The 19,661-nt window shown below is 37.2% G+C and overlaps 1 protein-coding gene across 3 annotated transcripts in view; it reads left to right on the forward strand.

Annotated features, from left to right (window-relative positions):
• Nucleotides 1–19,661, forward strand: part of Lrriq3 (leucine rich repeats and IQ motif containing 3) — a 116,591-nt gene that overhangs the window by 56,794 nt on the left and 40,136 nt on the right. For all 3 annotated transcript variants that reach the window (XM_036190398.1, XM_036190400.1, XM_036190399.1), the window contains one exon: nt 15,471–15,600. In XM_036190398.1, coding sequence (XP_036046291.1) covers nt 15,471–15,600 — 130 coding nt within the window. The remainder of the gene's footprint in view (nt 1–15,470; nt 15,601–19,661) is intronic.

Below are 19,661 nucleotides of genomic sequence, written 5' to 3' on the forward strand. Positions count from 1 at the left end.
AGAGTTGGATGGGGCTTCCCCATATTGTTCTTATAAAGGTTTTTTAAATGTGTTCTTACACAGCCATCTACCCATTTCTTCCTTTAATCTGAACGGGTGGGGCTCCAGGTCACTCTTCTTCCTGGAAAAAGTGGTGCAAGTGGGGCCCCTGGCTCCTTTGGTTGTTCTTCTTCCCAATTGGTCCAGGAACTGGTGTATGGTTCCCGGTGGTCACTGGTACTGCTGGGGATGGTTGGTTTGGTAAGAGGGTTGGGGAGGAAGCTGCTGCCCAGTCTATGGGGCTCCAATGACTCGGGGTTGGGGGGAGGGGCATAGAATGTGCCCCAGGGCCTAGGGGCTAGAGAACTGGGATGACCAGTCTGGAGATGGGTCTTTACCTGGTCCCAATCAGTGCAGGGTGGGCATATGGCTCTGGTGGTCACTGGTGCTGCAGGAGATGGTTTATTAGAAAGCTTTTAAGTTTATGTCTGTAGTTATCTGCTGTCATAATCCTGGAGTTAGGCAAGGGGTAGGTGTGTGGGAAACTTGGTAACCCCATAGGAGCATTGTGGTGAAGAAGCTTTTTATTTATTTGTTTGTTTGTTTGTTTATTCATTGTGATTGGTTTCATTTTATTGCTGATGACTACAGACAAGATCTTTTGCCAAGGCTTGCCTCAGGCTTGCTGTGTAGCCAAGGATGACTTTGAATTTCAGGTCCTCCTTCCTCCACTTCCCTAGTGCTGGGATTACAGATACATAACACTTGGCTCAGTCTAGGTGGTGTTGGGAATTGATCTCAGGGCTCCATACTTTATGGGCACACTCTCTGCCAGCTGAGATATGTCCCCAGTCTGTAGGAACAACATATTCCTGCCTTTCCCATTCCCTCATGAGTGGCATATTACCACTGGTTTCAGTATTAGAATTAAGAGTTTTAGAATTGACATTTTACCTTTATCCCTAAACATCCGTTGTCTCTACTGAGTCCATTTTTCTTCATGACATACCTAATGTATAATGCCTCAGTGTGCTTCTTCTGTTCCCTTCATTCTACAGTGGTGCCTTTTATTGTCTTAACGGGTAATTGTCAAACATCCTTACTTCTAAATAGACACTAAATTGTGTCTTTACCGTAAACTAAGCCCTGAACTGTAAGATGAATTGCTAAATGGTCTTATTAATAAAACAAACAAACAAACAAACAAACAAACAAGAGCCAGACTGAACTCCACAGCCGGTGCCACTGTGTCCTTTCCTTCTGTTCGTCTAGGACTGAAGACCCCCAGCTTCCACCTTGTTCCCTTTTTCCCACTGCACTTCAGCTTGCACTCTTTCCTCGGGTGATCCCGAGAAAGACTTGCTCTCTTCATAAAGTTCTTCTACTATTGGGAGAAGTGAGTGTGTCTGGTTTAGCAGGAGTATCATTTGGATTCATACTATATGCGTGTCTTACATTTATTTAAACCCTACCTCCTTCAAATACATCTTTTAAATGAGTATCTTTATGTTTTTAAGTCACAATGTGTTCCATTTTATGATGTGATTCTTTTGATTACCCAGTTGCCTAGTACAGTGATGCATCTATAGGAAACATTAAAACAATATAATAAAATTTATAAAATATTTATTTTTAATTTTATCTTTGAATGTTTTAATTGGAATAGAATTACATCACTTTCTCCTCCCTTTTCTCCCTTCAGCCCCTCCAAGTTACACTTCCTCAAACTTCTCCCAAATCTCTTCACTTTCAAATTGATAGTTTCTTTTTCTTTAATTATATTAGTTATATGTGTGTATGTATATATGTGTGTATATATACACATATAATATATACAAATTTTTATCTGTACATATTATAATATAAATACATCAAATATATAAAAATATATGCAAAAAACCTACTGAGTCCATTAAAAAATTGTTAAATTTAAAAGAACATCATCTAAACTATATTCATAAGGTTTGAGGGTATACCTCATGACTCAGAGACATTCAGTGTGTTTTCTAAAAGTATTAATGCAGCATTGTACTGTGAAAATAGTATCCTACTGTCCTGATCACTGAGATATTTATAATGGACAAGAAGAAATGAAAGATGCCATTGAAAGAAGATCAATTAGAATTATGATGGAACTAAAATACAAGCAATTAATATTTTTTTATTCTGTACATTTAGTGGTTAGATTATTATGTGGTGAGGGGACTTTTTTTTTCATGGGAATAGGAAGAGCAGGGTGCTGGGGAAGTTCTCAGGAATCCACAAGGATGACCCCACCTTGGACTATTGGAAGTGGTAGAAAGGATGCCTGGACTGGTTTACTTTGGTGACCAGTCTAGTGAATACCCTAACTCTCATCGTAGAGCCTTCATTCAGTGACTAATGGAAGCAGATACAGATATCCATTACCAGGTACCAGGCTGAGCTTCAGGAATCCAACCAATGAGAGAGAGGAGGGATTCTGTGGGCAGGGGACATCAAGATCATGATGGGAAAACATGCAGAGATGACCAGCCACACTAGTGGAATCCCATGAACTGTGGACCAATAGCTATGGAGCCCCCATATGATTAGATTAGGCCCTCTGGTAATGGTAGACAGTTGTTTAGCTGGAACTGTTTGGGGGGCCCCCAGGCAGGAGGAGCGGGATCCATCGCTGGTGCAAGGGCAGGCTTTTTGGAGCCCAGTACCTAGGATGTGACACCTTGCACAGCCTTGGTGCAGGGGGGGGAGGGGCTTGGACATGCCTCAGCTGATTGTGCCAGGCTCTGTTGATTCCCCATGGGATATCTTGATTTGGAAAATGTGGGGATCGGGGGTGGGAAGAGGGAAGAGGGGGAATCTGTGGTTGATATGTAAAGTGAATAGAAAATTTCTTAATAAAAAAATTAAAAAAAAGAAAATTAACAGAAAATAAAAATTAAAAGGAAAAAAATAAAAGCAATTTGGATAAGAACAGTGTTCTCACCTGTGTTGGCCTACGAGAAATTAGAATGCTTTTCTGAGGCCACACAGTGAAAGGATCCCTGGTACTGTGATCATAATGGAAACCAATGTAGTAGCCTTTTAGGTTGAGGATATGAACAGACTTAACAGTTCATATTAAAGTGTGGTTGCTTTAATGGGTAATAGACCTTCCAGGGCTGTTAGAGAAAATGCAAATGTTTCAGAAGTTAGTTTTCAAATCACATTTCTTTGCACTGTGATTAGAAATAAGAAATGTGATATCAAAGCAGTGATCTGGCTCAGTATGCCATGGTTGTCCCCTTGAAACAGTAGATCAGCATATTCTTAAAAGTACCCATGGACGTGCATCATAAATTTTAAGTCCTCACCTGAAAGTGGTGTGTAACCTGTATATGATAAAGAAGTACATATAGTCAACTATTACATGAAGGTGCGTTTCATTAGACAGAACCTTGGTGGCAGTAGAAGGGGAAGAGGGTTCTAGAAGTGCCTTGCATGTGTATGTTTGATCTCAATAAAGTGTTTGCATTGCTGGGTTCTGTTACCTGGTGGGAGCCACGGTGAATAGACCTCATGAGCTCTGGAAAGTAGAGGCACGGACAGCTGTCTTCCAGAATGAGTAAATGCTTGCTAACTATTGTCACACCCAAAGAGCTAACTGTGTGTTTCCCATCTTTAAACTTTATCACTGTATTTTTCTTCAGGATAAAACAAAATTATGGGTCAATTTTCACTGAAGTGGGCTGGATGTCTATACTCACCTTTCATCTGTACAAAGGAATTATGCACCTCATTCCATGGACAACACCAATGAAAGCCCGTCTCTGAATGGACACTAGGGATGTCAACTGTACATAGAAGATAAGTGTGAGGTGGAAAAGAGAACTTCACCTAGTAATACATCCAGGACAAATATTTTAACAAATTGAAAGTTGCATTAAAGTTCTCATGAATGTTTTCTTCATCTAAGATAACTAGTGTCACCAGTTCTAAGCTGAAGGAAATGAATCATCATAAATACACTACTTTGCAAGGACAGAATATACAACTTATGCTGTCATCCTATTCTAATAAAAAAGACAACAAAATCAATAAAAGGTTCATTCCTCACCTAACTTACTTAGAAGGAATTTTTATTGCTTTAAGATAGAAGACGCCATCTGTTTCTGTGTGTTGCACTATCAGTGACAGCTTTCTGTTGCCTGAGTCATCTCTCCACTGTCAGTGGATTTCCAGGAAACACAATGAGTAGCATGTCCTTGGAGAAAATATATTAATTTTGGCTCCCCTGCTGCTTTGTAGTCTATGGAAGACAGTGTTCAGACTCTAAATCTAAGTGTACATTTTGCTGAGACTGTTCCCCTAATAATGCCTTGGAGACACTCTCAAGAAATAGCTATCATTTTGTTATATTTCAGCTTTTGATTACTAAAATATACATGTTTTGTAATGCCAATAATGATAAAATACACCATTTGTTTCTTTGTAAAATTTGGCAACTACAGTTTACTTTTAAATGATTGAAATTATTTTAACTGGTAGTTAATTTTTTGAAATATATTTTAATGATGCTTCTATTGATATACATTGTACAGTGCTTATATCAAACAAGTTACATCTCTTTTTTTATAAAGTATGTACAGTATATTATTGCCATTGTGCCCTGACACATCGGGGCTGCTTCAAGTACAGTTTATTATGCATAGATTACCCCTTCTCCATCCACTACTCACAGATGCCAGAAGACACTGTTCTACTCAGCTTCTCAAAGACAGACTTGATATTCCACAAGGGAGTGAGGTCATTCTGTACTTGGCTTATATAACATAATTACCTGTAGCATCAATCTTGTCACAAATTATAGTATTTGACTAATTTTTGTTGCCAAATATTTGTGACATATTTCTAATCCATTCACTAGTTGATAAATATTGATGCTGTTTTGTTATTTTTTTCTACTATCAGTGTTATGAAGCTGTGTGGTTGTACACAGCCTGTACTCCCAACATGGGGAGAGGAGAGAACAGGGACCACAAATTGGAAGCCAACCTAGTCTGTACAGAGAGATTCTGTCTCAAAAACAAAACAAAACAAAACAAAACAAACAAACAAACAAACAAACAAAAAACAGCCAAACAATCAAGCACCCAGGGTGGAGAGAATATCATAGACTGTGAATGAAAGCCTTGTTGGATACCATTACATCTGATTTGGTAATTCTTTTGAGGAAACTATATACTTTTTCCAATAGTGTCAACACTAACTTACATTCCCATCAGCACCTGCAGCAGTCCCTTACTCTCATGTGCTAGTCAGCACTAGCGATCTTTAGTCTATAAATTTGCCCGCTTTATTGACATGAGATATATTTCATTGATGTTTTGCTTTGCATTTGCCCAACTATTAGTCATATTAATGTACTAGTTGGCTATTTGTATCCCTTCTTCTAAAATAGAAATCAATATGGAAATTCCTCCCCAAAGCAAAAACAATCCTCACATATGACCCAGCTGCCACTCTCCTGGGACTTTACCCAAAGATGCCAAGTCAACATATCAGAGATGTCTACCAATCTGTGTTTGTTGCAGCACTATTCAGAACAGCCTAGGTGAGGACCCAACCTAGGAGTCCACCCACTGAGCTGCAAATAAAGAAAAGTTGTTTCTATTTACAGTAAATGGAATAACAAATTTGTTGTTTGCAGGAAAATGGATGCAACTGAAGATGCAAGTTATATCAGTCTCAGAAAGATGCACATTTATATATTCTCCAATCTGTGGGTCCTGAAGTATACACGTACAATTGTGCATGTACAGATGACATGACAGTGGAAGCCACATGGTCTATGGAACAGAGGGGCCTAGTGTTTAGTAGAGCAAGAGAGGGAATGTGTTCAAGAAACATTATATACTGTCAAGAAATTGGTCTTGTGTAACCATGCATTGTAAAACAGGAAAAAATAAATATTTAAGGCCTGCCACAGCCATAATTGGGCTAAGTGTTTCTTTTGCTCTTGAGTTTCAGAAGATTTTTAGGACTCTGGGTATCCCCCTGTGGTGTAGGTTACATGTGTGTTCTTGGGTTATGTAGGTTGCCTCTTCACTCTGTTTAATCTGGTGTGCAGAAAACTTGATTTGGCTTAACCTCCTTTGTCTCTTTTTGTTGATTTTTCATTTGTTCATTTGCTGGCTTATCTAGCAATGACTTCCAGAATTATATTTCTTAGAAGTGGTGAAAGAGGCACCCCTGTCTCAGTCCAAAATTTAGAGCGGGATCTGGCTGTACCTCCTCATTCTGCATACGCTTAGCTGATGGTTTATTATAGATGGCCTCATCACATTAGATAGGGATTTTCTATCTCTGCTGTGTTCATTTTTTTACAACAAAGCTGGTTAAGTTTTATCTACTGCTTTTTCTTCCACTGTTGAGATGGTCAGATTTTCTGTCTTTTATCCTCTTGTGACATATCCTGCTTATCTATTTACATGCACTTAGTGGTCATTACATCTTAATGTGCTGTTGGGTTCCATTTGCGAATATCTTTTGGGGGGGTTGGATATGTGTCTATAAAGGATGTTGGTTATAGTTTATATTTTGTGGTTGTTTCTCTATCTGTTCTAAATATTTGAATGTTGCTGGCCTTTTGCCTATATTTACAAGCATTACATACTCTTCTGAATGCAGGATAACATAAGACATGGTGTTAGTTCTTCCAATAGTTGTAAGAATTCAACAGTAGAGACACCTGGTCCTGGTCTTTGATGAGATACTTTTTGTAAGTTATTAGTTTTTTTAAATGCTGCTAATTTGCACAGATTTTGTACTTACTCATGGTTGAGCCATGGTAATATGTAGTCTGGTAACTTGTCCTTTATTTTAATTTGTCAGGGCTGTTTTTTTATTATATGTAAACATATGTTTTTGTATGGGAGTGTGTGCCTATGTGATGGGATGTGCATATTAGTCTAGATGACTTCAGTCCAGAAAAGGGCACCAGTTTTACTAGAGATGAAGCAATAGGCATTTGTGAGTCACCTGACATGGGAGCTGGAAATCACACTTGGATCTCTGCAAAAGCAATACACACTCTTAGCCACTGAGCCATCTCTTCAGCTTCTGGTCTTTTTGCAGTTGACACCAGAGGATCCTACCCAGCCTCATCTTGCTAGGTCTCCTGTGATGACTGTTGTTGTGTGCTTGTCTTGGATGTTAACCCTTGACTCCCACCTTGGTTTTGAGACAGAGTCTCTTCATTTTTTGAAAGTTTGTTTTCAGCTGGTTTCTGAGGGTTTTTTTTTTTTTTAATGTGCATCTTCTCTTGTAGTATAGGAGCACTGGGATTATAGGTGTAAACTGCCACACAGCTTTCCAAAGGGCTCTGTGGATTTAAACTCCAGTCTTCACACTTGCTTTGTGTGACCCATCTTTCCAGCCCTTCAATGACAGTTTTGTATCATTTCATCAGGTAACACCAATATTATATTTATGTAAATAACATTGGATATTGGATGAAATATCTCTGATGTGAGTGGGGGTACTGAGTTTGTTAAGAAAGCTGTGTTAACTATACTTTTACTTTGGAAAGAATGAGGTTTGCACTGAACTACAGAACCTATGAGCTGTATACTTGTTGATGACATTGCTGAGCTCACAATAAGCATTGCTTCCTCTCATCTTGAAGTATAAGTCTAAAATCTCATGGAAGTTTGCAGTGTCTTTTCTTATAAGGTTCCAAAACCACACTGCTAAGTATCCACTCTATGGCAAAATTGAGGGCTCAATAATGGACTTGTTGGTGCCTCTAGTGTTGGTCATGATGGACCTTAAACTAAATCTCGAGCTGAGAAAACATGGCATTTCTACAATGAATTTTCCACATGCCCTAATCCTGGAGATTCTCAATAAACACATTTAGCATCTTCATTTCCCATGACTATTTTTGTTGTAGTTTGTTTTTTTATGGAAGAGTTATGTTTCTTCCTTTATGTACTAAGCTCCCTATGCTTATCTAGGTCATCTTTTGTTCATTCTCTTCCTTGTGTTAGGTTATTGTCTTGCTGAATCCTCTTTCACATAAAGTAATATTGGCATCAAATATAAGGTAGTAGCAGTTTGTGGAGTAATGGTTAAATCTACCATGATTTAAAGGTTACTATCTTAAACAATAATCGTTACTCCTAAAAGTGTATTTGAAATGAGGCTTCTGGGAACCAGCACTTACTTTTGAAAGTTGATTGAAAATGCTAACCTGCATTTCAGAGCTCTGAGGACAGTTGGGTTGCTTGCTACCCACTGCATACCACCTCCCTGAAGTGCAATGCTTTCTGCTGATTCAGTAAAATGCTGTGGATCTGAACAGCAGAGCCCACAATTTTCATTAGGATAAAGGAGATAATATGTGTTATTTTAACCTGAAAGTTACATCTTTTGAGTATTGTTTGAAGGCTCTTGTATCTGGATTCACACTTTGGGACCTGGAAGTATTGAAGGAGAAAACCAAGTAGAAGATAAGATACCAAGGGCCTGTGAATCAGCCGTGCTTCCGAACAGGTTCCTAGGGTGATTCTTCAACAACTGACTGCTTTCACCCACAGTACAGCATGGTGATGAAGCCAATGCTTCTAAATGTAGAAATAGTGCTGATTATACTGAAAAAACAAAAAGTGGCTTGTTATCAGACTGCTTTGTTCAAAACTTTACAATCTCCTTTAAAATAGAACATCTCTGATTCCATAGCAGAAAATGTGAAAACAGAAGTCCAACTAACCCACAGGTTGGAAAACAAACCAAGAGGTTCACAATATAACTTGAATCTTAGACATAAGAGTTTACTCAAATATTTAAATGAGTCAAGAATGAGAAAGGATTGTCACCACTGAAACCTACTTCTTAGTGTTTCAAAATGGTAAGCCATTATTTCTTAAGGAAGAAAGCATCACACATAACCATCTATCTACTTTTTTTTTTGCAATCAAATATCAATGTTGGTCCTCAGTTAAGCAGCTTTGTATTTAGTGATGCCTCCAAATTTCATTTATTGCTGGGAAATATGAATTTTATGATTGTATGGGATCTGTGCCATGTGGCTGAAGTCTTTAAGTGACTTTTACCGATTACTTGTTAGCTGCCATTTGAAATTTCCCTCTTTACTACCTTGGCCTGTTAACTTATTATGATGCATAGCTAACAGAATGTAGAAGTTGTGGCTGAGAAAATTACAGAGTTATTCCTTCCAGAGGAATTGATCCATTGTAAGGATGTGGCAAATTCAGTTGGTAAAGTTTCAGATGTTCTAAGAACACCCCATGTCTGAGTTATGGTACAGGAGAAAGTACCAAAGAAGGGATGTAATAGTTTTGGAGAGTTGCTGAGTGGGAAGCTCATTCAGTGGTCATCAAGTATAAAACAGTTCCAAGATAAGTGATAGAAATGTTGGAAGTTCTAGGTGCTATAAAATATAAACTATAATTTCTTTAAAGTTTATTTCTGGCTATTGGATTCTCCCCACAGAATTGAAGAACTCCATGATCTATCACATGAAGTGAGAGCCTAAAGCTCCACACAGTATCACCACATCTTGTTGGTTGATTGGTTGGTTAGTTGGTTGGTTGATTGGTTGGTTAGTTGGTTGGTTGATTGGTTGGTTAGTTGGTTGGTTGATTGGTTGGTTGGTTGGTTAGTTAGTTGGTTGGTTAGCTGGTTGGTTGGTTGTTGTTTAGTTCTAGGATCATTCACAGATCCAAGGAAATGTTTCCTAAGAACCAGATTAGGGGAAAAAGTTTAGCTGAACTAAGCAAACATTGTGATAAATGAAGATAGAATGTGCATAGGATGTTGAGTGGAGACTGGGAACAGGGAGACTTTCTCATAAGGGTGTGACAAGATTTTTCTGAGGAGAAACTATTTGTAGTGAATACTTGAAGCATAGGGAGCTGGCCATGCACGGTTCTGGAAATACAGGCTCCTGCACAAGGCCCTGAGCCATGTAATAGCTTGTTTTGTTTGGGATGTGTTTATGAGCCTGAATGAACTCCAGTGTGGTAGGAGTTCAGTGAACTATAGCCAGAGATGAGATGAGTTTGGTGATATGACAGAGGTTATATTTTTCTGAGGTAACTTTTCACAGTAAAAAGTTAGCAACTCAAAGAGCCATTAGAGTATTTAAAACCACAAAGAAATGTATTCTGACCAATGTAAATGTATCTTGTTAATTCCAATAAGGGATTTATTTGTATTTGACTGGAAGGAGATACTTCTAGACTTAGGCTACAAGAATGACAGCAGAAATGCATAGATATATTTGAAGTATATTCAAGAGCTAGAAATTCTAAGATTTGCCATAGGATGAAGTGTGAAGTTTCAGGAAAAGTTTAGCATGGAAATTCCAAGCTTTGTTCAAACTTCGGAATTCCATTAAAGTTGAAGGATGTTGGGGAATGTAGAAACCTGAATTGCTCTGTTACCTCTTTTCTTCTCTGTCATTGCATAGAACTGAGTTACACAGGGTGGATTTTCACATGTTAGTTTGTAGACTACATAGTTGATAGACTACATTAGGTGATATACTCATTTCAATGGTCTAGGATATCTGAAGTTATATGAAAGTATGTTTCCAGTGTCTGATGGAGTGCTTCAAAGGGAAAAGCATGTAGTTAGACCAGTTCTCCAAATCTACATAAGATTCTAGTACACTCCTCACAGGGGCTTCCAAACTACTCCTTGGAGCTTTTGTCTTTATCCATGTTTCAAAGCACAATATATGCTCAAGTGATTTAATATAATTTAATTGATTTAACTTAATGATAGTTATTTAATTTGCCCTACTACAATATCTACTCCAGTTTAACGTCTTCTGTACAGCTAGCCTAATGACTTCAGTCTGTTGGCCATACTGTGAATTTCTGGTTGCTGATGAGTGAATTTGTTCCTTTGCCTTTTCATCAAAAAGTGTGATAAACAGTTTATGTATTTTTATTCAAAGCATGCATATAAGTATTGGTAAATATTGAGCTGAGAGTAGATTAACTTATGGCATTAGAACAGGCTCACTGATACTTACTCTTCCCTGCCTAGGCACTCAGCTTCTCATATCTCTACCTAATTATATTAGCACTTCATAAGTAACCAGAGATGTTATCAAATATTGCTCCAGAAAAATTTACTACGCACTTTACATCTAAACCTGAGTTAATTCTGACTTTGTTAAACTGAATTTATATCTGATTAATTTATCATTAGTTTATACTGTTCCTTGGCCAAAAAGTCCTAAATATTTACTAAAGTCATCACAAATTAGTCTCTGGTATACAACTGTATGGATTATATAAATTATAATTTATGGTGGTGAAAACAAGTATTATATTTGTCCAGTATTTTAGTAACTTCTCTTCTTTGTGAACTCAAGTATCAAACAGTGTGTTTGTGGTTCATATTCACTCTCTCTCTTCTTACATACCACAGAAAAGCCACTTTCCTTAATGTTGGTAGCTTTTGACAGCCCTGGCTTATTTATATATTTGACTATTTGATGATCTTCCTACAGATTTATGTCAGATTAACATGTGGGCTTTCTATCATGCATTTTTGTCTTAATTCAGGAAAGTAAAAATGCTTTTTAAATGATGAGAGACAAGTGAATACATAAAGATGAATAAATTGGAGAATTACATATATATTAGCTCCTATTTAGCTAGACCTCCTTCATTTTACCCTTTATATATATTTGATAGTCTAATATCATTGAGGATAAAGACTATATTTCTAATATCTGAGATGTATACTTTTTTGCTTTCTTATTCTTTTGGGTAATGGAATGGATAACTACTAGTTAAAATATGATTGCTAGGAAAACTCATTTTCTGATGGATAGGATAAAATATGATCTCTAGAAGAATAAATGAATTGTTCTGTGTTTCAAATGATCTCTTTCTTCATTTCTTTCTGTTATTCTTTGGAAACATTGCATTTGTCTCTGATTAAATTAAATTACACTCCCTATTGCCTGCTGTCTCCTAATGAAACTCTACTTTTTCTTAACAAGCCCTCTCCTACTTTGATGTCTGCTTTTATTATATTTTGAAGCTCACTGAGTTTAATGATGGATTCTTGAATGATTTGAGTATAGTCTCCATAATGACATATAGGCAAATTGTCACTGGCTATAATGCTAGCACTCATTACCTACACAGAATCTCACCAGCCCTCATCTCCATGCATGAGGAAATGGTGATGTGTCCTCATATAGGTCTTTACAGTGAGTTCATGAGTTCAATGGCCTTGTCATGTCCAAAATACCCAGTTTCATGACACTCTTCCCAAACCTCTAGTTCTTATAGTCCTCTCAATTCTCTTCCATGGTATTCCTTGAGTCTTGTATAGTGTAATATAGATGTCCAGTTCATAGTTCAGTACACAACCATCACTTATTCTACACACTTTGACCTGCTGTGAATCTCTGCAAAGTCCTACCCCATGGCAAAAAAAGAAGCTTAACTGGCTAAGGTTGAGAACAGCACCAATCTCTAGGTTTATACATGAATATTAAGAAGACAGAATGGAAGACAAGAATGAAGAGAGAAAAGTGAAAAGGAAAAAATTAAAAAATTTAAAGAGAAAGATTGGTATCATTTTTCTTTATCAATAAACAGAAGTAGGTAGTTTCTGAGGACCTACAACCTCTCCAGGCATGAGTGGCCTGAATTTAACATGATTTCTAACATGCAATTAATTGCATATATAGTAATTGTGAGGGGAAAAAGTATCAACATAGAGCAGAAGCAGGAAGATGATTTATAAAAGAAGCATTTATTTTTACAGTTGGCCATTGTGGCTTTAATTGAAAAGTGATACAACTTTTGTCAAATTTCTTTAATAGAATTGGATTTAAGTGACAATAGAAACATCTTTATTTAAAATTATGCCATGTTTTGCTACCATACTTTGATGTTATGAGTCATAAAGTGTGTTTATCAATCATAGGAAACAGGATGTTCATGAGATGTAAATGCCTTATTTATTTGTATTTTTAGCAAAAGTAGTGATTTTTGTCATGCAGATAATGAGAATAAATTGTCTCAGAATTAATAAGTGAAAGACTTTTCACTGACGGAGTAAACAGAATTGTTCCTGGAGGGAGAAATACAAAGCACCTGCTTTGAACAGCAAGATGTCATTGCACTGTCACTGCTAGAGAAAAATGACTTTCAACCAATAAATCAGAGGATACCACATGGAAGTTTAAAAATATTGAGATTCTAAATATTTCCATGAACTCACTATGTAGCCAAGGGTGGCCTTGAAACTCTGACCCCACTACTGCCAGTTACAGAGTACTGAGGTTGCAAGCATGCACAACCACACCATAGTGAGGGACCAGATTTTACTCAAATGCCTATATTGCATGGTATGGAACATGTGACAGAAAACTAATATGGTAGAGGGCAAAAATCAAGGTAGAGCAGAAATGTAATGAAATTTCTACCCAAAAATTTTATGAGAAATTTAACTGATTTCTATTTAGATAAAGGAGGTACCATTTGTCCAAGTAAGAGATGAGTCCTAATTGATCTGTGATTAAGATATGGCTTTATTCTCTTGAGTAAAGATATTTCTGAGGCTTTACACAGTAAATGCATGCAGCTGATATCTGTTTTGGATGTTAAATGATGGCAAGAATCTGTGAAGTATATAAAACAATGGCAAATTATAAGTACTAATAAGTTTCTATAATATATCTGAAAAGCAAATGACTCAGAGGCATCTGAAGATGAATTCACAGACCTTCAAAATTTTGTGTTTCTTATCAGAGGAGGCATAATATCCTGACAAACTTTAATATGATATGTACTGGAGTGCTCAGTGCTTGCCACTGAGCCCAACAACTTGAGTTTATTCCTGTGATCTACACTGTGGAAGAGAGAACCAACTTTCTCCAAAGTTGTACTATGACCTCCACATGTGCACCGTGGCACACATGTACACACACACACACACACACACACACACACACACTCACTCACTTTAATCATAAGAGGTTTTATAAAACACAATATTTCTTCACTGTGACATTATTAACAGTCTACTAATATGTGCATTTTTTTGTTTCTTTTTTTTCTATTTTTACCAGGATGAAAATTTGCTCTAGTTCTAGCCATTCCTCCTCCCTAATGTCCTCCCTGAATACATTCTTCATATGCTCCTTTGAGTAAATGGTCTGCCAATGAGATCTTAGTAGAAGCTCATTCATTTAGAAACATACCTGTGTGCTTGCATCATTTTTCCATCTCCATCTTTCTGAGAAAGATGTGGGTACCATGTTCCAGAATGGAAGTTGTGCAGACACAGTGAGAGTGACGATGAGGGCTGTTCCTGATGCTGGGTCCTTGATGACCTGCAGAAATCCCTAACTGTCCTGCATGGTTTGTGAAGAAGAGAAGATAGCACAGTGCTGTTGACTCCTTATCAATGTGTTCACGACACATTCTACACGTGACATCACTCCTGCTCTCCAGGAAGCTCCTTTCTGATAGTCATTCTATTGTTTATCCACACGTATCTGGTCCCATTGTAGTAAAATGCTTGTATTTACTCTGGTCTGATTCTAAGCTTCTTTCTTATGTTACTGTCTTTTTTCCTTTTTGTGGTACATTAAGAATTCTGTAAGGTAATTTTGCATTCTTCCTTTCTTTCATTGAGCCTTCCTCAGGCTTTATTACAGAAATATGTGTCTACTTTTTATGAGTACAGCCTCTTTCTTCCACTGCCTTTATAGAATTACCCCCAGGATATCACTAATGGTTCCTAAGAGAATGCCTAACAAAGGAATAGACAATGGTAATTTTAAAGTTTTTCTTAATGGTACTTGTCTTCAAGGTTTTTAAAGATCAAAATCATAGTACTGTACCACACATGAGAAAATTCTTCAAGAACTCTGAGACACTAGATATTAGATATATCTGCTGTGGTTAGATTTTTTTAACAACTTGACACATTCTAGAATCAGCTGGGAAGGAAATTTCAATGAAGATTTTCTAGATCAGCTCAGCCTGTGGGTGTGTCAGGGGGGCTGGTGTCTTGGCCTTTGAGTGTGTCAGGGACTGGTGTCTTGGCCTGTGGGTCTGTCAGGGACTAGTGTCTTGGCCTGTGGGTGTGTCAGGGGCTGGTGTCTTGGTCTGTGGGTGTGTCAGGGGCTGGTGTCTTGGTCTGTGGGTGTGTCAGGGGCTGGTGTCTTGGCCTGTGGGTGTGTCAGGGGCTGGTGTCTTGGTTAAGTTGAAGTAGAGAGACACATCCACCATAGGTAGTGCTGTTCCTTAGGAAGAGGATTCCGAGCTATAATAGAGTGGAGAAAGTTAACGCTGTTTACCCTTGGCTGTGGATGTGACATGACTAGCTGCTTCAAGTTCCTGCTGCCTTGACTTACCCCAGATGGTGGACTGTAACCTGGAGTTGGAAAGCAAACCCTTTGTCATGGTTTTCTATCACAGCAATAAGAAACGACTTATCAATGCCTTTATGTGTTTTCACAGATGAGATGTACTCCTGCTGACTCTAAATATTCTCCGGAGTACAGAAAATGCATTTCCTGTCTTTCGTGTGAATTAAAAACAAAAGAGATTGACAGAAAAGCAAAAACACCAAGACATCACATTCAGAAAGGTTGGTATGTTTTGATGTGAATTAAATAAAGCAACAAAAAACTGGGGACACTGATTTTGAACCTATAAACACTAGACTCAAAAATACATGTTGAGACATTTGATAAAATATGCATCTAGTAGGGTTTGAAGATGTCTGCATGGTTAGGGTGCTTGCTTCTCTTTCAGAAGAACTAAACTGGATTCTCAGTACTCACATCACAGCTCACAACTGTCCCAATTTACAGCCCGAGGGAATCTGATGCCCTCTTATGGTCTCTGCAGGCATTGCACACACATGCCATATAAATCCATAGACACACTTAAAAATCCATACCTTGTATAATCTTTCAATTGATATATTTTATTTGATAAAAGCAATTAGTAAACTCCATCCATAGATGATAGTTTTATGACTGCCCCTGGCAATTACTGTTCTTCAGGAATCTGTAGTAATCACCTAATCATTACTTAAATTAAAATTGATACTATGTTTCTTTTAACTTGGAATATGATTATTTTTCTGCAAAAATGCACCACATCATCTTAATAAAAACTTGTCTCTTCATTTACAGAAAGTTTCTAAAATAAACCCTCCTTTCTGAGATGAACATTCTTTTGTCTATTGTGTCTTTCACTGAGGAATCATGTAAACTCACTGTACTGTCCTGGCCATCCAGGATCCAGGTCTTATGCCCAAGTGATTTTTACCATCTCATCTTAGTAACTGGCACTGTAGTTGTACACCATTGTGTCCAGGCTCTGGAAATTACAGTTTTGATTATTTTAAATTTACTTTCATTTTATTTTTATATGTTTGGATTCATTGCTTGCATATATGTCTGTACCACTTGCATGCCTGGAACCCACAGAGATCAGAGGAGGGTGTCTCAACATCCTTTACTCAACATGGCCTCTTAAGTACTTGTCTTACAATTGCTGTCTTGATGCATGAGTAATAGTTAGGCATTTAAGAAATCAGTTTATTTCTAGGCTTCAGATTTGCATGGGCAACTTTCACTGTTGAATTGAAATCTAACACCTAAGATCACTGTACACTGAAGGATAATTAATGGTCTTGTTATAACTTTCCTGGGCATGTGTAATATTTTAGCTACTACACGTACTTTTTAGTTATTTTAACATCTTATTAGTCATTTTTTCTTGCCTTCATTGTTTCAATAATCCCTAATTTATTTAACTTTTATAACCAATACATTGCTTAAAGGGCTTCCTCTCCCCTTTCTTTCCTCCCTCCCTCCCTCCCATCGTCCCATTCTCCCTCCCTCCCTCCCTGCCTCCTTCCCTCCCTTCTTCTCTTTTTTCTTTCTTCCTTACTTTCTTTCTTCCTTTCTTTCTTTCCTTTCTTCCTTCCTTCCTTCCTTCCTTCCTTCCTTCCTTCCTTCCTTCCTTCCTTTCTTTCTTTCTTTCTTTCTTTCTTTCTTTCTTTTAAAACTTAAAAATGTGATCAATACATACAGAATAATCAGCTAGTCTGTTTTGAATTTGTTCTGGAGTCTAACATTAGCTGTCTTTGAGACTGAGAATACTGTTACTTTCCTGTGTCAATTAAGAAAAATATTCTAGCGGCCAGGCAGTGGTGGCACACGCCTTTAATCCCGGCACTCGGGAGGCAGAGCCAGGTGGATCTCTGTGAGTTCGAGGCCAGCCTGGACTACCAAGTGAATTCCAGGAAAGGTGCAAAGCTACACAGAGAAACCCTGTCTCAAAAACCAAAAACAAACAAACGAAAAAAAGAAAAATATTCTAGTATATTTTCTGTTCATCAGAATTATACACTTTAATCAGAAAATATCTTACTGACCATCCACAGCTATAGTGTACCCAAACATGTAAAACATACTACCAGTCGGCTACAGAAAAACTCCCACCACTGATCTTTTTAGGGAGGTATGTAGTGGCACATGAGAAAGTTAGACAGAAAACAACTGGTTTCCATAGACAGTGACCCCCAGAATTTGCCTAGTAGGGCTCCCCAACAAAGAATCATTCATCTGGTGGGTCGACCTGTTAAGTACTAGTTGTCATCTACTGTATACTCTGATGGCTTCCTGCACTTCATATTCTCACCAGCAGGGGATGTCACTTGTGTTACTGATCGCAGCCATTCTTATAATGTAAGATGAAGTCTTTGATTTCAATTTGATTTGCATTTCCCTGATGACTAAGAGTGTTGAATATTTAAGTGTTTCTCAGCTGTTTATGTTTCTTCTTGTGATAATTATCTGCTTAGACCTGTTCCCTGTTTTTAACTAGATTATTTTTTTTCTTGAGATCTAGTTATTTGAGTTCTTTATGTATTTTAGATATTAGCCCTCTACTGGATGTGTCTATCTCCTGATATCTTTTTCAAAAATTCCTTCCCAATTTTAGGCTTATACTTTGTTAGAATGATGGTGTTCCTTGCCATGCAGAAGATTTTCAGTTTCTTGAGGTCCCATTTATTAATCATTAATCTTAGTGCCTGTGCTATTGGTGTACCATACAAGACACAATAGTCATCTCCTGTGCCAATCCCTTCAAGGCTATTCCCCATTTTCTCTTCTATCAGGTTCAGTATATCTGGTTTTATTTTGAACTCTTTGATTCATCTGGAGTTGAGTTTTGTTTAGGATGATATGAATGGATGTATTTGGATTATTCTGCCTGCAGTTGTACATTTTCAACAGCACCATCTGTGAAGATGCTGCCTCCCCCCGCCCAATGTATATTTCTGGCTTCTTCATAAAAAATCTTGTATCCATAGGTGTGTGGATTATGTATAGGTATTCATCTTGATTCCATTGATATATACATGTCTGTTTTTGTGCCAGTACCATGCTAATTTTCATTACTATAGCCCTATAATACAATTTGAGGTCAGGGATGGTGATAGCTCCAGAGGTTGTATTGTGACACAAGATTGTCTTAGCTATCTCCTGGTTTGTTTCTTATGTATATATGAGCATGGGAGACCTTTCTATATCCTGATATCTTTTTCAAATTGTTTTTCATGTGTTATTTTTTGTCATAAAAGTGTTTCCCTTATTTGGATAGAGTTACCACATGATATATATTTTTTGAGGCAATTGTAAAAGATATTTTCCCTTGATTTCTTTCTCAGTCCATTTGTCAACTGTATATAGGAAAGCTACTGTTTTTCTGAGTTAATTTCATATCAAGCTACTTTCTTGAAAGTCTTTATCGGCTGTAGGAGTTCCTGATAGTATTTCTAGGGTCACTCATGTATACTATCATATCATTTTAAATAATGATACTGTGACTTCTTCCTTTCCAATTTTTATCCCCTTGATTTCCTTCCTTAGCTCTAGCTAAGGCTTCAAGTAATGTATTGAATAGGTATAGAAAGAATGGATAACCTTGTATGCTTGATTTTAGTGGAACTGTTTTAAGTTTCTCTCCATTTAGTTTGATGATGTATTTGTGCTTGCTGTAAACTGCCTTTATTATGTTGATGTATGTCCCTTGTATTGGCAATCTCTCCAGGATTTTTATCATAAAGTGGTGTTAAATTTTGTCAAAGAACCTTTCTTCACCTAATGATATTGATCATGTAGTTCTTGTCCTTCAGTTTGTTTATAGGGTGGACTACATTAATTGATTTTCATACATTGAACCAATCTTTATCTCTGTGATGAAGCCTACTTGATCATGGTGTATGATCTTTTTGATATGTTCTTGTATATGGTTTTCAAGTATTTTATTGAGAATTTTTACATCATAGTTCATTAATGAAGTTGGTCTGTAATTTTCCCTTTTGTTGGGCCTTGATATTATTTGGGTATCAAGGCAACTCATAATAAAAATTGGGCAACATTATGTTTCTATTTTGTGGAATATTTTGAAGAGTATTGGCATTAACTCTTCTTTGAAAGTCTGGTAGAATTCTGTGTTAAAACCATCTGGTTCTGGGCTTCTCTTTGTTGGTAGACATTTAATTAATGCTTCTATTTGACTAAGGGTTATAGGTCTGTTTAAATTGCTTATCTGAATTTGATTTAACATTGGAAAGTGGTATGTATAGATAAAAATATCCATTTCTTTTAGATTTTCCTGCTTATT

Source organism: Onychomys torridus, chromosome 6, assembly GCF_903995425.1.
Source record: "Onychomys torridus chromosome 6, mOncTor1.1, whole genome shotgun sequence".
NCBI lineage: Eukaryota > Metazoa > Chordata > Mammalia > Rodentia > Cricetidae > Onychomys > Onychomys torridus.